Below are 24,057 nucleotides of genomic sequence, written 5' to 3'. Positions count from 1 at the left end.
GAAATACTGCTGCTGTAATAAGAGAGAAAATACTCTCAATAGTGGATAGACTGAATGATTAACTACCCCAAAAATATAGTCTACATTTAACCAACACTCGTAACTTAAAACTTCATAATGAAATTGTCATAATAAATATAACATAATTCTTAATATTGTAAGCATAATATTGTAGCATCGTGATATTTGTCCATAAGTTATAACTCTCTCCTCTGAGGAAGCTACCTTGAGGGCTGATTTCACCCAACACCGTCATGGGTTCAATCCTGGCTTGGGGTGATGCATGCAGTTCTTGGCTGTTGGTGCGTGAAATGTTACAATGGTAATATGTTGTATATAACAATGAGTAATGGAAATATTTAGTAATGTCTTCACTTTTACAAAAAATAACTGGATGCATTTACTTATTCTAGGGGAACATTCACCAAAAGTAGGTGATCTACAAGCTGTCATGATGAGGTTGTCCAGACTATATATTTTGGTTCTTTTATTTTGTATATAGGGCTTAAATTAGTCCTTTAATCATGGCAATGTGTACCAGGTACAATATGTATTAATGCAGGCAACATAAAACCCATAATAATTGAATAAGTGGAAAGAATCATTGGTCTGTGATCAGACTGCTTAATGAACAGTAAAGACATCAGGATTAGGTTAAACTTGGCTCTTAGCCTGGTCCGGAGCATTAGTTTCCATGGCAACTAGTGTGGCATTGCTTTCATGAAACCGAATCAAGCCTGAACATATCCAGGTTAACTGGCTAAATGAATCTGGCAATATTAACCAGCTTTCATGAAACCGGTTAATCGCTGATCCAGGATATATTAAGCCAGGATATCTGTTAAATCCCGGTTTAATCTCTAATCCAAATGTCGTGAAACAGGCCCCTGGTTGTCCTCAAGTGTGTCAGGCATATTCTGTGTGACGGCCCTGACGGATGAATTAACGTGCACTACTCGGCATGTAATTGTCAAATAGCTCTCTGTGGTGACTGGTGAGTGCCGTCCAACAGTAGTGTAAGAGCCACACACGTAACAGCACTTTTAGCTTTATGTTTTCTTTAAAATGGGCTTCAATTCGACAGACCCGTGAGTCTATTTTGCAAGGCAGCAACTCCTGTAAACCCTCGCCACTGACCTCGCTGATGGGCAATATATCATTTTCGACCATCCGACGTTACGTAACCTCATTAATAGTACAAATAATTATCATTCTTTAATCTTTTGGGAAAAACGTTCCCAAACACCACTTCTCTTTACGCACTTCATTTTTTATTCTATTAGTTAATAGCCGTTAGCGTTTCTCGTTATTCATTTCTTAACGGATATATATTGGCTATCTCTATAGTCCAAAGTTATATTCCGATTGAATGCTTTGGTCATGTAAACAATTGAGGAATAGGAATACTTTTATTCAGGTTCCATGTAAACAGTTGAATCTCTGAATATCTGTTCAGAATGAAATCATTCATTCTGAATACATTTTGTGCATGTAACCAGGCCCACTGACACCCCATGCCCAACCCCATTCAACTTGTCAAATGCAATACTAGCCAGTAGTCAGTGTCCTATCTTATTTGTACACATGGGCATTATTACATCATACTCACACCTGGCGTTGCTTCATCTTTAACGATTTGCTAGAGAAAATAAAATGAGAAACCATTGGTCATGCAACAACTACTTGATGCCCTACATCAAGATGCTTGATGCCCTACAATTTACAAAGGATAGTGTGCAGTTGCAGAAAATTTAAAGATAGACAGTTTGATGCAGTGTTCACAGAGGCCTTTGTGTTTGTGCACATGTGGCAGTTTGTGTGTAGGGATCTGCTGAGTTTCATGTACATATGAAATCATGTGGTGCTATTTCATCCTCTTTTAAATGCCACCTATGATGGTCGATAGATAACATGGTTCCAGTCTGGGTCATTTGCATGACAGCATTGTTGGCTTCAAAGGACAAAGGCTAAAAATACTGTGCTAGTTTTTGTTGTGGCAAACAGGACCTGCTGATATCTGCTTGGCAGGCTAATAGCGATAAGTCATTGGTTGTTTTTAATACCCATTAAATCTTTAAACTGCTTGTAGCATTGAAGTTAGTATGAAAATGTGTGTGATTCAAGGGCACGTGTCAATTTCTGCCATAGCTTCAATCACGGTACATCCTTCTGGATTGTGCATTTTTCAGCACAATGTCTGGCATCTCCTTTCCCTTCATTTCATCAGCAAACTGCTTGGAGCACTGCGTAAATAATCAGCCAACTGCACGCAAAGTCCTGTTATGCCACAGCATTAACTAGATGACATCAACCACTTGTAAAAAAAAAAAAAAAAAAGGAAAAAAAGGGGGGACTGGATGTTTCTCTGAGGGACACATTGTGGTCACAAGGAAAGTGAGTCGACGGAAATCAGTCGTGGCATACTGTCACCACAGCGAGGACACAGCCACTTAAAGCGCAGCCAAGCCACACAACACTGGGCAAGGAGAATACACTCCTCTGACAGCTGCAAGCACTTAGACTGCTGCCAAGAACAAAGACGAGGGGGGGGGGGCATTATTCAGCCCACTTTGGCTATAATGAGCGTACACAACAAGGACTTGTAATATTTTCAGGAAAAATCACTTGCGGCTTGAATTGCATTTGCCAGAGGCCAGCATCCCCCATCCTCAACGTTGATGAGTAACCACAACAACAAGCAGACAAATGGATTCATTGTTACCGCTAATGCTAAAAACGACAACAGTCTGTGTCAGGCAAAGACTGGAGGCTGTTAAGAGATGAAACAGGCAGTGACAGACATGCCTCTATTGTGTTCTTTGTTAAAAATAGTCATCCACACAGCGGGAGCACGCAGCCTTTGATGTGCTGTAGTCGTACACAGATATCCTGACAGGTCTACGTAGGACAGCCAAGTGACAACAGCTGAGATAGGGACTGAAGGCAGAGGAGGAGGGAAGCAGATGGGATGAGGTGTTCCGAACCACTAACCACGGGCGCTTAAGGGTCAGAGCAATTCCCATCCAGTGTGGTTCTAAAGAGCTGAAAACCAAACTTTACCTCAGGGACTCCCTCGGCGCTCATAACTCTTTGACCCGTCTCCTCGGTGCAACTACACCAGCGGACGGGCGAGCGGGAAGGGGCCTATCTGGCATTGAGATTCCGCTCAGCCTTGCCCTTGCCACGCGTGTTAAGCCTGAGTTATACTTAGGGGTGTGTGCCTGTGTGGGTGTCACGCACCAAAAATAGCTGTGGTGTAAACTTGTAGATCTGCTATTTTCGATGTACGACACCAGTGTTTAAGTATAAATCAGGCCTTAGTATGCATTAAAGTAGAGGAGCACGAGGTGAGCAAGTAGTGTGAGAAGTACCACAGAAAGAGACAGATTAGTCTCGTGGGGCCTTGAGACAGGCTGAATGACAATTGACTGGCTGTCAACACTCATCTGCATTCCCATATCTTTCTGTCCTGACGCATCTCACTGGCAGGCAGTTACAGGTCTGACATATTGAGATGTACCACAAGAACCCTTCTCAGAGCTTTGGTTAGCACAGCACTCCTCCCATGCAATTTAGTTGCCCACTAATTGACTTCCATTGTCAGCATCTTATCCTCACTACTGAGGGAAGGCCTTGCAAAGGGGTCACGGACGGTTGACAGGATTGCTGTCTGTGCACGCTTATGTGTGGTGTGTGTGCGCGTGCGAGAGATTGAAGTGCTTGCAACATGTCCTTCAAAACTAAAACCATTCAGTTGTTATAATATAGCCTTGGAACACTCAACCCTCTCGTCATACCACGTGGCCTTTCCCCAAGTATAGAAGCCAGAACGCTGGTATACTGGATAAGATTACACTTCCACCGCCCATATTTAAACTTGTGCCCACTATTCACAGGCTGATTTGGGACAGCATGCTAATGATATAAGCAGAAATAGGTTGTGAACCTATTGCACAAGACACGTTAAAATAGCCAGGAGAAGATATCAAACAGCTATGAGGCAATATGAAAGGAGAGCAGGCCATTTATCAGCTCAGTGGGAAAGATGATTAGTTATGTAAATAGAAAAGAGATTAAGCAGATCAGAATTGAGGACTGGACAGCTACTGATTTATGGATGGCACTCAAACACTATCATGGCTTGGTCTGAAAATTGTTTTACCCCCCTGAGCCACAAGACAGTTTAAAACCTATTTACTGCATCCAGTCATCCAAATAGTCTAATACAAGATTGCAATTAGGATTTATTTTCCAAGAATTTAGATGGCTAAATTGACTGCATTTGTGTAGAACGGCATTATTCCCTCTAGCAAGTTTAATAACATTGTGATGTGCATTATGTCTAATCATATCAATCAAATGCAGAATCTTGAGCAACTGCTGCTAATCAGCTAGTATACTGTAGATCAGTGTAGATTATTTTAGCCATAGCTAGTAAATTGACTTATCTGTGTCTTTGTTTTTAGGTAGCCTCTGTACCAGGCTTCCATTTTCGTAATTAGATTGATAACGGTATGTTTTCAATGGAGTATTCATCATGAGTCATAATGCCCTTTGCCTGGAATGCCGAGACAGAGCGTGAGGAGCACGGGCTGATCATGTGGTGCAGCGCATCAAACAGAGCCCAGTCAAAAATCAGTGCATTCAATATCTCATAGCAGTGAATTTAATGGCTGCTGGCTGCTCTGGGCTCTTGACCCTCTCCAAGAGGCTCCATGTTAGTCACTCTTCAGTGCTTTCCAATTGAAACACAGCCAGACTGGTGGTAGTAGATGAGATTTCAACTATGTACTCAGGCTTGGATGGGTGTGCCAATGACTACAGTGATCACTGGGCTAATGCTGTTCAATTGACATGTAGTTGACAGGTAGTAAAGCATGGCAGTGATATTTTACTGAGCAAAATGGCCAGTATTTCAGGTTTTGAGAAGGGAAAAAAGCCTTCCACTGCCTTCCCTGTCCTCATGCGTGATGCTAATTGGAATGTAATCTTTTACTAAATAATTCAATTAAATTTGGTGATAACCAAAAGGAGGATGTACACAAATAAAAGCAATGTTCAACATTCTTGTGGCCAGTTTCTAGACCACACAAATTGGTAGACTTACACAAACACAGCTTTGGAGGGAGAAAACAGTGCTGGAGACCAGGAAACACTGAGTTTTTCTATGCAAGGAACCCAGCTGACTTGGCCCCAAGGCAGTCAGCCAGACAAATTTAATATGGATTTATATACAAAGTGCCTTGTTTAACATAATGAATATCTAATCAAGCATGAACACAGTAAGGCAATTTCACCAAAGTAATTGAAAGCAGAATGTTTATATGACAAAGAATATTGCTACTCTTGGCAAAAGATAAAGCTCTTGCAGAACATTAAATCAATGTGTTGAACCTCTTTGAAATAAATTCAGGCTCTCCACATCGTCACCAATATCTTTACTGATACTTCATTGATCAACCCATAAATTAAGATCACAAAATATATAGCCTCATACACGGCATAATTCAGTGGTTCTTTGAATGTCTATTGCAAAACGTGTATGATTTCCAGTTAAAATGGAGGAATATATGGCATACATGTCACAAAAAACAGTTTGAAAATGAACTTACAGCTCAGGCCTTCTGGCCCCTAGTCGAGTTAAATTGTACAGCAATTCTCTGGTTCCATCTAGTGTTCACAGTTCAGTAAGGCATCTATAATTTTCTTTTATCAGTGACAGTTTGTGATGTAGGCTACCCTCCTCCACCATTCTGGTGGTATACCTGGAGACAGATTGGCTGGAATGATAAAATACAAATTGTGCCTATGAACAAAATAACTCAAAGTTTGGGGGGGGGGGGGGGGGGGGTTTGCAAAACTTGCTTTGAGGAGATTCATATTTGGGAGGGAAATGTTTGTGAATGCAGTCAGGTCAATGAGTCTCTCAAGCCAGACAACTTTTTCCACCAGCTTTAAATGCACAGGAAGGAGTTATAACAGCCTTCTTTATGTAGTACTGGTCAATGACAGGTGACAGAGCAACTACCAGAGGGGACTGTGAAGTGCCAATCAGACGTAGTGCGTTTGGTAAAACAGTCTTCTCTGTTAGCGCCTCCCATCACTGGAAGTCTCCCCACAGAAGTAAGAGAGACTTCCAACTATCTGACCTTCAAATTCAACCTGAAAAGGTGGCTAAAAACAATTAAAATCTGTAATCATGAGTAACTATCAGCACTAATTAGTATTCGGTGTCATTTCTCATTTCACTTAGCAGTATGTTGATCTGTATTGTACCGTGTTTTGTATGGACGTGGTGATGGGTGCCTGCACATATGCACATTGCACACATGGCATCAACGCATGGTGTTGTGTGCAGGCGCCCTACACTTTGTCGATGCCAAATTTTGCACACACTCCCTGGATGCCAACAATGAACCTCTGCCCCAAAATTTCCAGAACGCCCGTTATAGCACCACCAGGAGGCCGCTTTGTGCAAAACAAGTTTTTGGACAGTACACCTACAGATTTTGTCCAAACATCACGCAAATTGGTACTGTAGGGCCAATATGCCTTTCTTTCTATAATCATTCACCAGAGATATACAACGGTTTAACGTGCTCACACTTTGGGACTTGGGCGTCTTGTTGTTGTTTACTCACTTGTTGTATAGTTGTTTGTCGATGGCGATTGATGACTGCAAGGTTGGTATTATTGGTAGGAGTTTGCGTTGTGTGAGTGTATGGTTCAAAATAAACGGGGGCAAACAAAAACAAGCACAGGCTCCAGACAAACTAAATAAAGGTCTCAAAAAACAGACAAGCGCAGGGTTCGATAACAAATAATAAAGTAGGCTACTTTTCTTTCTTTCTCCTTTCTTTTTCCTTTCTTTCTCTAACTGCGCTGTTTGTGCGTTGCGTGCAAGCTGTTGAAAATCTGTATCTCTACTGGCGTCTTTCTTCCTACAGCTGTGAGCCTGTGGCTTAATTAAAGGGAACCATGGTGCCATTTCTCAAGGCAACCAGTGGGGGCGCCATTTGGTCAAATCAAATAAGATGGCTCCTACAGGTACAGTCTCTAGTCTAGAGCCATTCAACGAAACGGGTCTTTCAGATTTCTCAGACCCTAACCTCTAACCTAAGACTGGCTTCCAAAGTTCGCAGGAGTGCTCAGTTTCAAACAAAATGCTGCAAATCATGAACACATCGTGTGATTTCCATGAAATTGTGCACGCACATTCCCACTAGGCCAAGGAAGAAATGCCACATGAACATTTTCAACTCGGCCTCATGGTGGCGCTATAACTCGCCGAAAAGTGTTTTTACCTCTAACTGCATGGATCTGTGGATAACTTTGTATGCCAACTCCCTAGAGGCCAAGGAAAAACCTTTGCCTGGAATTTTTCACATTTGCTCTTTATAGCGCCACCAGGAGGCCGACATATGTAAAATACATTTTCTAATATTACTCCTTCAGATTTAATCCAAATCGGTACACATGCTCTTCATAGTCATGTGATCAAGACGGGTTTGTTTGATTTCTCATAATCCACCCTCATTGGCTACGATTGGCTTCTAAACTTTTCAGGAGTAGCCCGCTTTGTACCCGTTTCGTACAAATCGCCACAACTACTCAACGCAGGGTCCGATTGTGGTGAAACTGTGCATGCATATTCCCAATAGGCTTTGAAAGAAATGGCACTTGACAGTTTACAAATCAGCCTCATGGAGGCACTACAACAGGCCAAGCCGCGTCACACACGCAAATGCCACACATCACACATCCGGATCTTAAAAAAAGAAAAAACAGGAAGATGGCATCTCTTAAAACACCCTCTAAACACAGATTTCTCTCCATCTCTGTTAACGTCTGAGCTCCAAAGCATTTATCTTGATACATTGAGGTTTTTAAATGGACATTATGAAGCAGTGAATCTTTACACACTCGATACTAGTTATTGTATCCACAAACAAACAAGTAGAAAAGTGTTTTATAGGAATTTTATTCCCGTGTATAAAACTGCTAACGGTAAACGACATTACATTCACACACCGATTGCGGCGGAAGCCATGCAAGGTACCAACCAACACATCGGGAGCAATTTGGGGTTCAATGTCTTGCTCAAGGACACTTCGACATGTAGACAGGAGGAGCCGGGATTCGAACCGTTGACCCATGGATGACCTACTCTACCTCCTGAGCCACAGCCGCCCACTGCTTTGGTAAAGCCATGCATCATATATTAAGAGTGTATTGCACAAAAGCCAAGTGAGGATAATTAGGAGGGAGGGGTGGTCAGTTCTTTCCCGGTTTGCTGCGCCTGTAATTAAATCAAACATACCATTAGCTGTGAACACAAGCTCTATTTTCACATAAAATGGGGAAGAGAACAGACTACATACTTGCGCTGTCCGTGATGCTCATAACTAGGGCCCATATTTGATCCAGCCTTCATCTCCAGAGCAACCGAACACTGGGAAGAAAGGCAATGAAAACAATTACAATTGCTTCCACACAATATTTGCCACACACAAAATCTCAGAATTTGTGCTCGCAACAGCCTTTGCCAGCACAAGAAATCTTGGGTTTAATTAATTAATATATTTGTAGAAACGACGAATGGGGATCCTTGTCCATTTTTTTACAGTGTATTACGGCTAGCACAGAGTTCTATGAGGTCTAAATATGTTGAAAGTAACATGTGCGCACGGCTGATAGTGACTATAGTCTTACCCTCGTCTCTACGTCAGTCCAGTCTCCTGTGTGCTCATCCTGATTAGCAGGGCAGCCTTCTGCAGACTTTCTTTTGCGGCTTTTACAAAGAAAGAACAAACATGTTAAAAGCAAGACATTAAAACAGTGACCAACTGACTGTTTTAATAAAAACAGACAGCAGTGACTGAAAAAAGGCTGACCACCTCTTAATACATTTTACTGCAAGCACCCACCGTGGTTGTGAGGTGAACTCTTGCCTCAGAGTTTCTATATCGGTGAACTGGACCGCCTGTCCTCCACCCCTTGTTTGGATGACATCACCCTGTAAGGTGAGAGTGGGTCATATTTAGGCATGAATGGAGGGAATTAATGCATTAACACGAATAAATGATTATGTAAACGGGTTCCCATTATAATTTTTAACCAATGACATTAAAGATAAACATTGACCTAGCCTCACATAGCGATACTAATATCAATGTGTGGACGTTAGTCTCGTCGGTGGATTTTTTTTTGCCATATCCCACCCCATATTTGAATACTGGGCAGATGGTTATAGCCTGGTTCCAGACGAATCTGGTTGGCTCGTCAGAACTCATCAGCATGGTTTGCGTACCTTGATCAATTTAGTCTGCATCTCGCCATCAGAGGCCACCTCCTGGTGAGTCAGTAAATACTTGTCACACTTGGACAGGTCCTTCTCTCTGGGGGTCGACACCCTAATGGCGTTGGGGATGACAGGCTGCATGACGGTGTCAAGCTCCACACTGGTTGAGGGCTTGTGGTCCACCCACCTTTCGCCAGCAGAACGGGACCGCCGGTGCAGTGGACGCACTGGTGTGGTGGTCTAAGTCAGCCAGACAAACAGAAGGTAACTTCATGGAACAAACCGAACTATAATTACTACATTGTGACATCACGTAAATATAAAGAGAATGGTGCTGGTGTTCCACAAGGTTATGCTGATGAAAAAGGGTAAGTATTAGGGAAATATATATATATTTATCCTTATTTTATTCTTTCAGGATAAAATGCAACGGTGAATATGGTAGGACTTTTAGTAAGAAAAGCAATTAAATTAAATCAAAATGCAAAAATAAATATCAATGGGACTATTTTCTCAACATCCTAAACATGCTACATTCTGCTACTGCACCAACCATGGAAGCAGTTTCAGCTGCCTCGTCTACATCATGGGGAGAAGAGGTGTCCTTTTCCTCTCTAAACCAGATCCCACCTCTCCTCCTGTCTCTTTAATGGAACATGGTCCCTAGTGCAAGGGGCCAGCTATGCACTCCAATGTTGAAGCGCTGGGCCCTAGTGGTAAGAGGAAGGACTGCAGGCGGACCCGTGGATTCTTGACGAGGAAACCCCGTGCAACCGAGCGCCCAATGTTAAAGCCCAGCTGCACTTCCGCATTTGGACACCAAATGCTGAATCAGCGGAAAAATGTGGAAATAGACGGTCCTTCCGGCAGCCTTCCGGGTGCTTCAAAACGCCACTGAGCAACTTCCACTGACATGAATAGCGGAGGGGGCGGCGCTTCGCGCCAGTTCAGTCTCTATCCTTTTAATACTCTATGCCCTAGTGTGGGATTGGCAAACTGCTCCCACTCAGCAATGCAGGAGGCCACAGACGGCGTTGTGGCCCGTTTAGGGGTAAGGGGCATAGGGATGACCGAATGGAGACATTTTATTAACGCTTATTTTCCAATGCTGGAGCGGTTGTGCAAAAACCTGCCCGGCAGCACTGTTTAATGCAATTTATGCGTTTTTGTTGACAAAGTTGTAAATGTCAACAGTATATATACATAACATAAACGAGCAGCGCACTAAAGCTCCGTTCACATTGAAGAAGCTGCTTTAAAAAGCAGAAGCAGAAATCTAAAAGACGCAGCTTTTTTTTGAGAAAGTGGGCGTGTACAAGGTACCTGTCACTCAAGCTGCCTGGACTGGCTGTCTGGCTTTGAGACGAGAGACAGGCAGTTTGAGCAGATGCGCATTTGAAAGTCTAAAATGTAAAATAGCGACTGTAGAGGAGACATACTTATATATTTAGTTACATCATAACCTATGTATGGATGAATAAATAATATAATCTTGGTAAACTTGTTTGTAAATAACCGAACGGACCGGATCTCAATCCTCCCCGTCTTCAGCGCTCATGTCTCCCCCCCACTCCGCTCTCCTCTCCCCCAGCTGGCCACGAGCGAAACCCTCCGGGCATTTTTTTAAATGGCGGCTCTGTATGTAATGTTAATGTTGATTTAGAAAGAGCATACCGTAGAAATACAATTGTATATATCCAGCACGTCGTAAAAGCAATTAAAACAGCTTATGTTTACGTGCGATTTCCGGACATTCAGTCCCAAGTCTCCCGTGGAAGGGAGCCCCCATCTCGGCGCTGTCTGTCTGTCACTGACCTCGGCTGGCTATATGTGGCAGTAGCCTAGAGTCAGACCGCTCCTCCACCACCCCCACGGACCCTCACCGTTTACACTGACTACAGCATCAGCACATTTAAAGTTTGCTTTTAATTAGCAGATGATGTGAAACATTGTGCCAACTAGTAGTAGGCTATGCATACTTTAATTACTTAATTAATAATCAATATCACGGTGATATTATCACCGGAACGGAGTCCAGTGCAACGGACATGTGCACATGCATATCATACAACTGATATAAACTTTATATCAGTTGTATGATATGCATGTGCATAGAGAGATCAATAATTAATAGCCTTTATAATAAAGGCTATTAATTATTGATCTCTCTCGCGCACACACACACACGCGGTGCATACGACGCGCTGGGGACTCTGGACTTTAGTTCTTTGTCTATAGACTATATATATATATATATGCTCATTTATAAACCGTGTGTGTGTTTAGTCCACGGTCAGAGACAGCTACGGGGTTCAGTTGTTCACCTCGGTGGGAACCGGGAGGGGGTAATTACTGCAGGGGCACTGAGAGAGAACTGGCTCGCAAGTGAGTCCCGTGTCGGCTCCTCCACCGTCCACGGTGCTCAATATCTCACACACACACACACACACACACACACACACGTGTTCTATCTATCTATAAATATAGGCTATCTACTATCTTTCAACTTTTGGTATGAGGTTCATCGATAGGCCTACATGAACGCAATAGACCAATTTAAATGATTCCCTCAAATAAATCTTATATGCGATTGGTTTATCGATTCAGAACGCAGCAAACCAATCACAAAACATGGGCAACATATTGCATAAATAGAGGGGGTACATACAACTGATATAAGGTATGATCAAGGCCCCACTCCTGTAGTACGTACATTACTAGCGCCACTGTACCACGGTGATATAGTGCCTCGGGTGACCTGCGGCCAGACCCCGTCGTCGAGGAGAAACCTCGAGCGAAAGTGGACCGACTTCTGGACCCTGTGGCCCGGCCCGCGGAGGACCCCCTAAATTGAGACTGGGTGTCGAGGAGCGTACACCAGTGGTCAACTCCCTGTGCTCAGGGCGAGGTCCCGCGACAAGGGCAATTAATTTTAGTGCGAGGAAACGTCCAGCAAAACACACGAGGACCGGCACAGAAACGCGCTGACAGCGGGCTGCTGTTTTTGGGAAAACTCCGACACAATATTGTTTAGTTGTTTGTCTATCTATCTATATCTGCTAATTTATCAACCGTGTGTGTGTGCGTGCACTGTTTAGTCCACAAACAGTCCACAAGCGACGGATAGCGTTCTGGAGAGTTCAGTTCAGTAGTTCATCCATAGCTTCGATGAGAACCGGAGGGGGGGGTGAATGCACGATGACTTGTCCCCAGAAACGTGACACTCGCGACGGCACACGGAACACAACCTGTTTTCACCGCTTCGACAACTTGTTTCTCATATAAACTTTAATTTCTATCACAAAATATGCTATGGTCTTGCCAAATATCCATTCATATTTCATATACAGCCCATATTCAAAAAGTTTATTTTTTAATGCGGACAATTGGGTCGGACAGCTTTCCAGAGGGTTTTCGGTTTTGTAAAATGAGCTCAACTCCGCCTCCTCAAACCACGCTGTGCTCTGATTGGCTACACGCAGATTTTTAAAGCTCCAGCTTTTAAAAGCTGCTTTAAAGTTCAGGTCCGGTGAGGAAAAAAAAACGCAAAAACAAAAAAAAGCTATTGTTCCAGCTTTTAAACGCAGAAGCTGTTCTGCATAGAGATAACATGGGACGAAGAAGCAGAAGCTAGCTTCTGCTTCTTCAATGTGAACGGAGCTTAACAGACAATACACTAGCAATCCGTCCGTGACCTATGCGGCCACGAGCACGAGTATAGACTATAGGGTACCAGTAGAGGGTGCCAAAAATAGAGAGAGAGAGAGTGCTACAATGTTGCCTGCTAATATATCCTGCTACCCTAATAGACAGGGGACACATGAGCACATGGCCGTTAACCAAACTCTTTCTCCGACCGAACCACACTTTTACCACACATCTCTATATGCAAAATAAAATCTGCACGCTCCCAGAAAACATATAGGCTACATTTCATTGACAGAAATGTCTTAATTACTGTATAAATATTGTTTTACATCACCACACGATCCCATGGAACAACTTTCTGTGACGTCAAAATCGTCATGTTTGCCAAACTCTCCACCAGCACAGAGCCTCCTCCCCCTTTCACTGCTCCTGTGTGTGACCTACTCTCTGACTGCACTGTACTACTAAACGGAGCCCACTCTACAAACAACAAAGTGAACAACAAACAAGACTCATGCTTGCCACCGCCAACAACTGGACTGGAATACATCATGCCACGAAGAAAACGCACCGCACTTTCTCAATACACGCCAAACGCCAGCATGTTGCATGCGTGTGCTTCTCAGCTTCTCCAAACATTTGCCTGTGAGTGCTTAATCGTTTGCACGCCCGTGCATCGTTGGTTCTTTCTGTGCTTTTCCCAAATCTCACTGATTTATCCATACATCGCCCGGTGTGTGTGTGTGTGTGTGTGTGTGCATGTCAGCTTCTCCAAACATTTGCCTGTGCGTGCTTAATAGTTTGCACGCCCGTGCATCGTTGGTGGGTGTGTGTGTGTGTGTCGCGTCGCCCTCCAGCTGCAATTGCGAGTGTGCGCTGTGTGCAGGGCACACTACTGAGTTTAAAAACACAGCTGAAACATGAAGTAGAGTCTGTCAACTCCCGCCATTTCCTTCTTCCCATATTGCGCTGCAACGTAACTAGGATGAGCCTCCCGAAGGGCGGAGAAATTCTAGTAAATATAAATATAAGAGAGAGAGAGAGAGGTTGGGGGGGGAGCTGCACCACTCAGTTCACACGGGTGTGATTTTTTTTTAAGTACACTATAGTTTAAGCTCGCAACATGAAACAATGCCGCCATATGCATACATCTGTCGCACAAATTACAAACATTAGAAAGTAGCTGGCGTATCCGTGTATGAGATTGTGAATATAATAAAATTATTGAAACTTGCTGCTTGCTTATTTTATGGATATACATACAACTTACTTACAACTTAGTAATACAAATAAAAACATATAACACACAAATACATTGCATTAAACAGTGTTGCCAGGCAGGTCTTTGTGCAACCACTCCGGGATTTAGATACTGTATGGGCTTTATTAAATAGGTTACCGTCAGGCCGGCAAATTAAGGAAGGAAAAAATGTGCCGTTTTTATCCATTAAAAAAAAGACGAATAGCCGACAGGGTTTTTCCGAGTCCCAGTCTTCCCCATAGTTAGGGTCCACCCGAACAGGGGAATTAGCAGCCACAACGTTGCGTGCGTTATCGTGAACACATGCACTGCGACGCACACTTTCCCAGTAGCCTAATAGCCGATCTACAAGCTCACAATCCGTCACACTGTGCGCGCTTGTGTTTAGAGACCACAAAATGTAACGAGTGAGTGGTCCATTGTCCATAAGGTTACACCCCCAATGTTAAATTACTGTGTACTTTTAATATCCATTATATCAATAATATATTAAATCCACCACGTGTCGCGAGGAAGGGGGAAGACAGCTCAGCTCCAGAGTGAGCTGGAGCGATGGGGGACTTTCTTTTTTTTACCAACTCTGACCTGCACGACCAAAGTGAAGCAGTGAAAACAAATATCTTTAAGTTTGAACCAGGGGGGCAGTCAGACAGATATTTTGTGAAGCCACTAAGGAAATCGGGACATCCTGAAAGTTCATATAATGGCCTGTTGTGGCGCTGTCATTGGGCCCAAAAAAACCCATAGCTCCATATATTTGGGCCCAACTTCACCTAGACTGTATTACCTTAATAAACATGGTCATGAATACTTTCTGCTTCCAGTCACTAGTTTAAAGTCTCATTTCTCATAATAATAATAATATTATTTTTGGAAAATGGTCCCATTTATTAAAATTACCATAAAGTCTGCTTCCAGTCACTAGTTTAAAGTCTCATTTCTCATAATAATAATAATATTATTTTTGGAAAATGGTCCCATTTATTAAAATTACCATAAAGTCGAGTATGTTCTGAGGGGCGTGGCCTGGCATGCACCAGGCAACAGTGCATGCTATAGACGCTAATTTTGATGTTTAGTCAGTCTTTTGGATAAAATTCAAGTCTTCTAAAATGTTTAGTTGACACAATCTACAGTTGATTTTGTCCAAAACTAGTCCCTCCCTAACATGTCAGGTTTTTATGTCATCATGGCTAATCAGTGAAAAACTATTGACAAACATGTCATTTTAGTGGACAAATTCACTTTCAAAAGGACAAGACAGGGGTTACAGCAGCAAAGAAGGGAAAATAAAGTGCTTTAGAACAAATACAGTACATCAGGTAAGGTCATAATGATATAATTGGCTCATGCACTCGGACAGAATTGGTTTAGCCATTCCGTTAGTATAAGGTGGAAGATGAACCCTAGAGGATATTTTAAAGAAACTTACAGGGCCAGGGGACGGTGAAGCAGACCTCTTGGCAGGGAGACGCGGCTCCTGCCTGGGGGATGCGCGACGCTGCGGTCTGGTCTGCCGCTGGGGGACTTGGGGAGACTCTGAGCAACCGGGCACCTTGCTCTCAGTAACGATGGCCTTCAGGTGTTTCAGCTTCTCATTTTTCACCCACAGCTTGTTCTGCATCTCTAGCTGCTTGGCTTGAACGCGCCTCTCCTGCAAAACCCAGGTGTCACAATGTTTACGTGATTTTGTTTTACCCATGACATCACAGCGATTTTTATTTGACCCCCTCTTCAGTGGGTGACACTTGGTCAAATGTTAATCGAGTACTAGTATTAAAGAGTTGTGGACAGGTTATTTTAACTATTATTTTGTGAGTATAAAGCAGGACATTGACTTTGAAATATAGAGACAAATACAGAGACACAGTAAAGTAAGTATACAAAATTGAACCAAAATGGTCTGGTTCCATTTGTTCACTCAGTGTGTGCACAACTATTGTTTCCCATGCAAGACAATTGTTCTGTCCAAATGATGTCAGCAAGGTTTATGATAATACAAAAACACTTCTGTAAATACCATGAGGCGTTACTCACACATTCTTTCTGCCACTTGAACTCTGTGTCAGCAACCATGCCTTGTATTCGCTCCTCCATGCGTCTCTTTTCTGACTGCTCTCTGAGCAACTTCTGCTCTCTGGTCTCCAACTCCATCTGCATAGAGCGCTTGTTCTCCTCATAAGCATTGGTGGTCTTCTGAAGAATTTCAATCTAGAACAGACAATATGGTAGAGATGCATCGGTAAGAACTCGGATTGAGAACGCCAATCATGGTGAAGTGTCCCAAGCTTTCCTATGACAACAAACGGCAACGAAGAGATCCAATTCATTATTAAATAACTACTCAATACTGCATGGGGCGATTAGTCAAATATAGTCAACGAATAACTCAAGAGTCGGATTCGTTCAAATGAAATGATCAAGTCAAATTCCTGTAGTTGCCTATAGGCAACATTTGGCCAATCAGATTTAACCATTTCAATTCTTAGCCAGGGACAGGCCTAGCATGGGTACTTGCATCTCAGCCACACACTGATTTTTATATTGTGTAATTTTACATTGTGTCACTAATAAGGCGATTACCACATACTTTGTCTACAGTAGTTTGGACTAAATGGGTGAGTCGCACACACACCTCAAGACTGCACATAATGTAATGGTAATGAATGCAAATCTATCTGCATTGCAAATCTACAATGCATTTTATTATTGTGTACTTTCTTTGTCAGGGGTCCCTTGTTAAGTGTTGAACAAACCATTTTATGTTTTGGACGTCTTTGGACGTCCAAAGAAAGTTCCTCATGACCTAATACTAAATTATATTTCAAACAGCACATCGTCATCTTGCCTTGTATTCTTGCAATTTAGTAGTCTTCTCAATGCGTTCAAGCTCAGCCTGCTGATGCTGAATAAACTTGTCCTTGTCTGCCAGCTTGCCACTTTGTTCACGAATACAGTTTTCTTTTCCCAGAAGAAAGCCATCCTGTTCCTGTAGCATGGACTGCAGGTGGTTGGCTGAAACACAGGAGTGAACACATGCATGGTTACTAGAAGAGATAAATGGTAAATGGTGCGTTATATAGTGCCTTGCATAAAGGCACTTCACAGAGATTGCGCATTGCATTGACACACATTCACACACAGATGCCGGAGGAAACCATGCAAGGCACCAACCTGCACATCGGGATAAATTAGGGGTTCAGTGTCTTGCTCAAAGAACACTTCGACACCAACTCTGGGGGAGCCCGGGTTCGAACTGGGAACCTTGCGGTTTCCATCCGGTCACTCTACCCCTGAGGCACTGCCCCCCCCCAAGAGATCAAACTTAATTACAACCTTAGAATGTTCCTAGTTCAATTAGCTCAGTAACACTGACCTATTCTATTGCATTCCTCGATCCTCAACGCTCTGACACGTTGCCTCTCTTCCAGCGCTGCAAGCAGCCTGTTAAAGGCGACATCATCATGGGGGTCTGTCAGCTGACAGGCAGGCAGCGGGGATAGTGGAGGCAAGTTTCCAGTTGACAGGGAGGGTAAACCTAGGGGAAAACAGACTTTCAATGATCACTTATTATTATAACCAACCCTGACTGGGAAGCACTAAGTGCATTTACATGGCCAGAAATAACCCAATTACAGGCAATAATTAGGAAATGACAATGAGTCTCGAGCCCGATACAAATGACAAGTGACCTGATTTTAGACAGTGCTCTCCACCATCCTCATTAAAAACCAAAATGGACTTTTGTTGAATACTTTGTTAGAATGGCGTTCCATCATTTACAGTAGTTTATGCCACAGTCATGTCCAGGGGGTTGTAAATCAAGCCGCAGCGGCCTCACGCTACAGAAACAGGAGATAGGCTCCTGCCACTATGGGCCTCATGTCTCTGCAAGGTGCAAAGAATTTGTTAAAGGTCCAACAACCTAAGACATTAATGATTTTCCCTTTAGTTCATCTGTATATAGCTCTATAGATTTTGTGGATAGATACCTCCATCTATGGGACCACCACGGTCATCCAGCCTGCGGGACAGCTCATCCTGGAAGGCCTGATTCCTGTTACGTCGGCCTGCCACAAAACGGCAGTTCGGTTGGTCAACCTGCCGAGCCACCTCCACCTCCTGGGTCATTTCTGCAAAGCGCATCACCAACTGCACAGGATATAATATAAAGAGTACTTAATACCTCACAAAACAGTTTCCAGCACAAGCTCACCTTATGTGCTTTTAATATTTCCGTATTGCTTTATTTGTCCATCTTGTATATTGCAACTGGCTGCTGTAATAACCAAATTCCCCAGACATATTTTATCTTTCTTGAAAGCCAGATATGAGGGGAGCTCAGGGGACAGACGCACCATAGTTTCCTCGTAGTCATCTGCTTTGGGGTTTACACACACCACCATTCGAACTTTGCCTTCGCCGTCAAAGTAGTTTTTGAATAAATGAGTAACCTTAGAGTCTCTGTAGGGAACCATCTGTGGAAGGAATATTTTTTTCTTACATTAATTAGCTGTGCAAGTGGACAAATACTGTTTTTTTAAATTAGATGCCAACTCAAGAGATGCCAACCTTTTGGGTGCCATACATCTGATTTTCTCTAAGAATCTCAATACATGTCCGCAGTGTCATCAACGACTGGTTGATGTTACCTGCAGCAATAAGAAAAACTAGTCAACATTCAATGAATGATGCCAACGGTTAATCATAACATTTTCATTACTATATTGGCAATACACACCTGCTTCTCGCAGACGGTAACCCTCAGCCTGCGTTCTGTTGTTGCGCTCGCTCCCTGCCAAGTCCACCAAGCACAGCTGACTCACAATGACCTGGCTCTTATCCTGAAAGTTACACATTCACATTAGTAGGGCAGAACACAAAGCGACAATGTTTCAGAACTGCCAAATACATTACTGTATACCCAATATACTGTAGGAGTGTCCATCCACCTCTTCGTCTGACCATTTATGTATATAATACTCAACTGGGATACTCACTGGGATGGTCAGACAGTCATAGGACTGAGCAATTAACAGAAAATATATCAAGCGAATATTTCCAATTATAACCAATAACAGAATTACAACAAAATAGTTTATATTATAATGTATATTTTTTCCTAATAAACAATAAAAATGCACACCCGTGTGAAGTGAGGGGCGCTCTTATGTACATCATCATGGCGTAAAATAGACACTATGCCTATTTTCTCAGACAATATGACGTAAAATTCTCCAGCCATTGTCAATGTGAATTTTATGTTTGTGTAGGACAAAGTTTGTGAACATACACTAAAAGATATAGGAGGGGCTAGAATAACTTAACCCTGTATTTGACTTTGCTGTACAATGGTGGCATGATATTTTCACTTAATTCATGATATTGATTTTAGTCATATCGCCCCGCCCTAGTCAGTCATCAATCCAGGCAGGAATCGTGGTTAAAAGACACTTGTCCCCAGTCCACATTGGTCAATAACAAAAGACCCCAGAACCGCTGGATTGAGCATTTGTTTTCCCCCACCATCCAGTCATCTAGACCAGTGGTTCTTGCCCTTAACACACACACACACACACCCCTCCCTTACAATCAAGACAGAGACAACTATCTAATACACACACATTTCCTAAGTTTCCTTACAATCAAAACAGAGACAACAATCTAATAATGAATGATTACACCAACCAGCTCAGAAGCGATGAACAAAGGTCAACTTCACACTGACCTGAAAAACGTTCTCTCCATCTGCGTCCAGTGGGGCCTGCAACAGCTTGACAATGAACACACTGTGACTGCGACTGGACTCCCTATTCAACTGGGTGTTTGCAATCCTCCTTTTCTTCTGACCTGGCAGAAACAAAATATATAGTTCACACTACAGCAGAGTTGCAGTAGTCTCCCAAGTCACCCCTCACATTTTCAGTTTCTGCTCAGAGAGAAGATTAAACTGGGTCATGTCCTGGTCAGAGCTCACCCTTGAGTGGAGCAATACCAGGTCAGTCACGTCTCAGCTCATCATCGCAGTGTTCTGTGTGGGCGTATATATATTCATGTACTGTATAGTATATATTTGACAGCTTACCTCTCCAGAACACCTCAAAGGCCTCCTCGGTGGACTTGACTTCAACCTCTGTGCATCCAGCGACGTACATGTTGTGGTTAGAGTCTTCTCTGAGAATTTTAGACTGAGGTGGTCTAGATTAAGATAACCATGGAATTAGTCTGTATACATGAGGGATTGCATATAGTTGCTGATCTAATTATTTTTAACATGCAGGAGAAGGACTTGCAAACATGTCGTCGGTTCATGGGAAAGGGCAACTTAACTTTTGCATTGCAGGAGCACATTCATAGAAAGCAATTAGGGGGTCACATTCAAAAATGCAATACAAAGCAGCACATTAAATAAAAACGTGACAAGTTTGAGGTCAAACGGAGAAAAAAAGCAAAAACTACATTTTCTATATGGAGCTACTGTGTGTGCACTGGTCACAATCACATACATGAACTCAATGTTCTGTCGCACCGGTGTACCTCCCGCATTCCACCTAACAAAAGGACCAAACATTTTATCTGCCAACCTACTGTATCATGAGCCTATATACACATTAGCTCGTTTACAAATCTGCCTACTACTAAGCTAAAACACAACTAGAGCACTGAATCATTTATTCAACACGTAAAAATGTCAACCAATTCAACATTGTCCAAACTTACTTTTGTTTCATTGGATCATATGCACTTTCTTCAAGGAGGTCATAGATGTAGTTGTTGTAGATTTCCACATAAGAGACAAAGATGCTGTAACAACCATCTTCATCCACTTCGTCTGCCTTACAGGCCTCGTCTGGTGTAATCATGTCAGCAAATTCTGGGTCAAGCTTTTGTCTATACAAAATAAAGTTAGACATTTAGATCATGCGGAAGTAATGAGACATGGTAATCTATATATGAACTAGGCAGTAGTTACTCTGATGCCATTTCATTCAGGCGACTACAAGTAATATCCAGTCTATCATAATGAATATGAATACATTGCCCAGCCCTAGGCTGAAGCATCATGAACTGATGCTGAATTTAATGTTAGATTGTATTGAAATTGTAATAGAATAGACTATTGGCGTACTACAAGTGCATGCAAACATACTTGGTGGATGGTGTTTTGGGGATGGGTGGGCGGTTTTCACGCCTTTGGCGCTCCAGCAAGGCGTCAACTTGACTTTGGATCTCAATGCCATTCTTGTCATCAGTCTTAAATACCTGTAACACAGACAGTATGTTAAATGTTATAGTAGAACTACTGTATTCGAACTGGCAAGGAGTTGAGCTTGTAGATCGACTATATTCGTAGTCTTTTTGTATTAACCCATTTTGGTGTTAGCATTATGTTATGCTTTAGCTATTGAAAAATAGGAGAACGACTGACAGAAACATAGCTTTTTCAGAAAACTGTCAGGATGTAGAAGACATTTTTAGAATCTGATCTCAGGTCAAAATGGGTAAAAAAAACGAGTCTTAAAAGTCGTTACATTTTCACTTCACCGTCCTCTGGGCCTGGGGGGGCACCCCAAAACCATGTGGGAACCCGGCTAATGGGGGGGCCCGACCCACAGGTTGAGAACCACTGTTATAGCACCAGAGTCAATTATCCACAGGGTCCACTGTGGCATGGTGATTACAAATATTGGCAAGACATTTTCATAAATTAGGTGAAATATGAGAGCATTTTATTGTCTTACATATCTTTTGGCCTGGTAAGGACTTATGCTGTTGAAGAGCATGTCGAGAGAGCGAGGTAGAAGACCGCCCTCGCCTGGAGAACCGGTCATGGTGAACGTCTTTCCACTACCAGTTACCCCATATGTGAAGAGCAGCCCTGTTGACAGGAAATCCACAATGAAACACATACAGTAGTAGTCAACCTGAACTAATGGTTTAGGGCGTAAAAACACAATATCAAGCTTAAATGACCCAGCCATCGGGTCTGTGGCCCAATGCTGGGGAGCACTGAATTAACCCACAGTAGGATGTGGTCGATAGGCAGGCCAAACCGGTGACATTACTGTGTAATGCTGCTTGTAGTACGGCTTGTAGTACGGATACAGGCCCAGGAAATGATTCCCAGTGCATTTTTCCCATAGACATTTCAAAACGTATTTATTTAAAGAAGGTTACACTGCAGACAAAGCCAACTTGAGTCGTGACAAATCATGACAAACACAATATTTTGGACCAAACAAATCATTACAAAGAAGAAAAACAAAAAAGAAGTGTAACTCGCCGGCTTTTTCTTCCAGTTCTTTTTTCAGCCCCAAAAAATGTGTTTGTTGTCATGATTTGTCACAACTCGAGTTGGCTTTGTACGAGGCTTAAAGGGTCTTTAAATAAATAAATTTTGAAAAGACTGAGGAAAATGAACGGGGAATCATTTCTTGGGCCCTGGTAGGGGGCGGGACTGCGACACTACAAATCACTGGGGTACATTACATTGTTATGGAAGAAACAATGATCTCCACCTATGTACTTACATCACAAAGGAGTGCCAATGACTTTAGTCTGCCATGCATGCATACTTGTAGATTTGAGAGAGGGTACTTACTTACTTTTGTACTTTGTAAACCTGAGATATTTAGGGTGTGGGGCAGGGCTAGACTGCCAGCCGAAACTGGATTAATCTAGTTACCTTTCAGGGTGTCCGTTTTTTACATTGTGAAAACACCCATATATATATATATAAGTCACCGGCCAATGTATAAGAGCGACTACTGGCGCTAAGTATTATGGTCCATGTAAAACCACAGTGACAGGAGGTAGCTTGAACAACATGGTTGACTCTCAGGTAATGTTCTTACCATTTTTCCCATGTATAAGGTCCTCCACCAGTGGTTTGGCAACAAGCTCAAATAGGTCCATCTGCGTTGTTGACACTCCAAAAACGTGTTTGAATGAATACTGTGTCTGAAGCATACACAAGATAGTACAACGTTTAGTTCTGCCACAGAACAATCACATTTACCCTTTGATAAGGAAATGCATTTTGAAATCAAAATGTAAGGCATGTTACCTCTTTGAACTCGCCATTTCGATTGGCTTTGAGCCCATCGGGAGCATGCAGCTGGATGGTGGCGTTGCTGATCACCTCAACGCAGCATTCGTCAGCTGGCAAAATCAAAGGGCGGACGCGACAGTACACCTAGGCATAACAATTAACAATACGTTATTTTAAACTATAAAAGTTGGTCCAAATGAACGCTATCATTATCCACACACTACTTAGCAATATGCCTAATGTTAACGGCCGGTGAAACGGTAAACGCTTGAATGTTGATGTTTTTCTGACTGAGTCTAATCTCCAAACAACGACGTCACTGACTTACCCCCACTGGGTCCTTCTGGGTGCTGGTCTTGTGCGCAGGTTTACGGGGAGTTTTCCACCTTCTAAAGACAAGAGTTATATATAAATAATTGACAAATAAGATTTCGTCAAACAGAGTCCGTTAGGGAGCCATGTTGCTAACAAGGGGCTACTAACGCTAACCCTTTATAGCTTCACTTATCTAGCGCAAACGTTACAACGGTTACAATACACAACGTCACAGTATCGACTTAAAATGGTCATAATTACAAAACCATTCAAATGTACTTACGGTTGTCGAGACATTGTGTGTCTCTCTCGGTGTCCGCCTTGAATTCAAAGTTCCCTCCGCCGTCTTTCTCTCTACTCCTCCAACTCAAAACACACCGCGGCCACCGGTGGCTTCTTTCAAAAGACAATAGCCAATAGGATTCAACAACACCCGCGGCGTATTTCCGGTCAATTCTGATTGGTTGGCATCACTTTAAC

The 24,057-nt window shown here is 42.7% G+C and overlaps 1 protein-coding gene across 2 annotated transcripts; it reads right to left on the bottom strand.

The window, feature by feature from the left end:
* Window positions 1–7,801: 7,801 nt before the first annotated feature.
* kif23 (kinesin family member 23) lies at window positions 7,802–23,960 on the bottom strand. 2 transcript variants are annotated; one of them, XM_080762382.1, is made up of 23 exons: window positions 23,861–23,960; window positions 23,591–23,651; window positions 23,278–23,406; window positions 23,066–23,171; window positions 21,953–22,089; window positions 21,361–21,473; window positions 20,931–21,101; window positions 20,717–20,761; window positions 20,296–20,408; window positions 19,939–20,060; window positions 18,952–19,054; window positions 18,783–18,862; window positions 18,569–18,688; window positions 18,203–18,362; window positions 17,587–17,748; window positions 17,059–17,225; window positions 16,248–16,421; window positions 15,643–15,864; window positions 9,311–9,541; window positions 8,928–9,016; window positions 8,713–8,791; window positions 8,382–8,452; window positions 7,802–8,299 (listed from the first exon to the last, which is right to left on the bottom strand). In XM_080762382.1, the coding sequence occupies exons 1-23, from the start codon at window positions 23,872–23,874 to the stop codon at window positions 8,275–8,277; spliced, it is 2,694 nt and encodes an 897-aa protein (XP_080618508.1). In that variant the 5' UTR covers window positions 23,875–23,960; the 3' UTR covers window positions 7,802–8,274. The 2 variants fall into 2 exon arrangements, with proteins under 2 accessions (XP_080618508.1, XP_080618509.1); XM_080762383.1 differs by lacking the exon at window positions 20,717–20,761.
* Between the last annotated feature and the right edge of the window lie 97 nt (window positions 23,961–24,057).

Source organism: Protomyctophum bolini, assembly GCF_963924005.1.
Source record: "Protomyctophum bolini genome assembly, chromosome: 4".
Classification (NCBI taxonomy): Eukaryota; Metazoa; Chordata; class Actinopteri; order Myctophiformes; family Myctophidae; genus Protomyctophum; species Protomyctophum bolini.
This window is presented reverse-complemented; position numbering and strand designations above follow the sequence as displayed.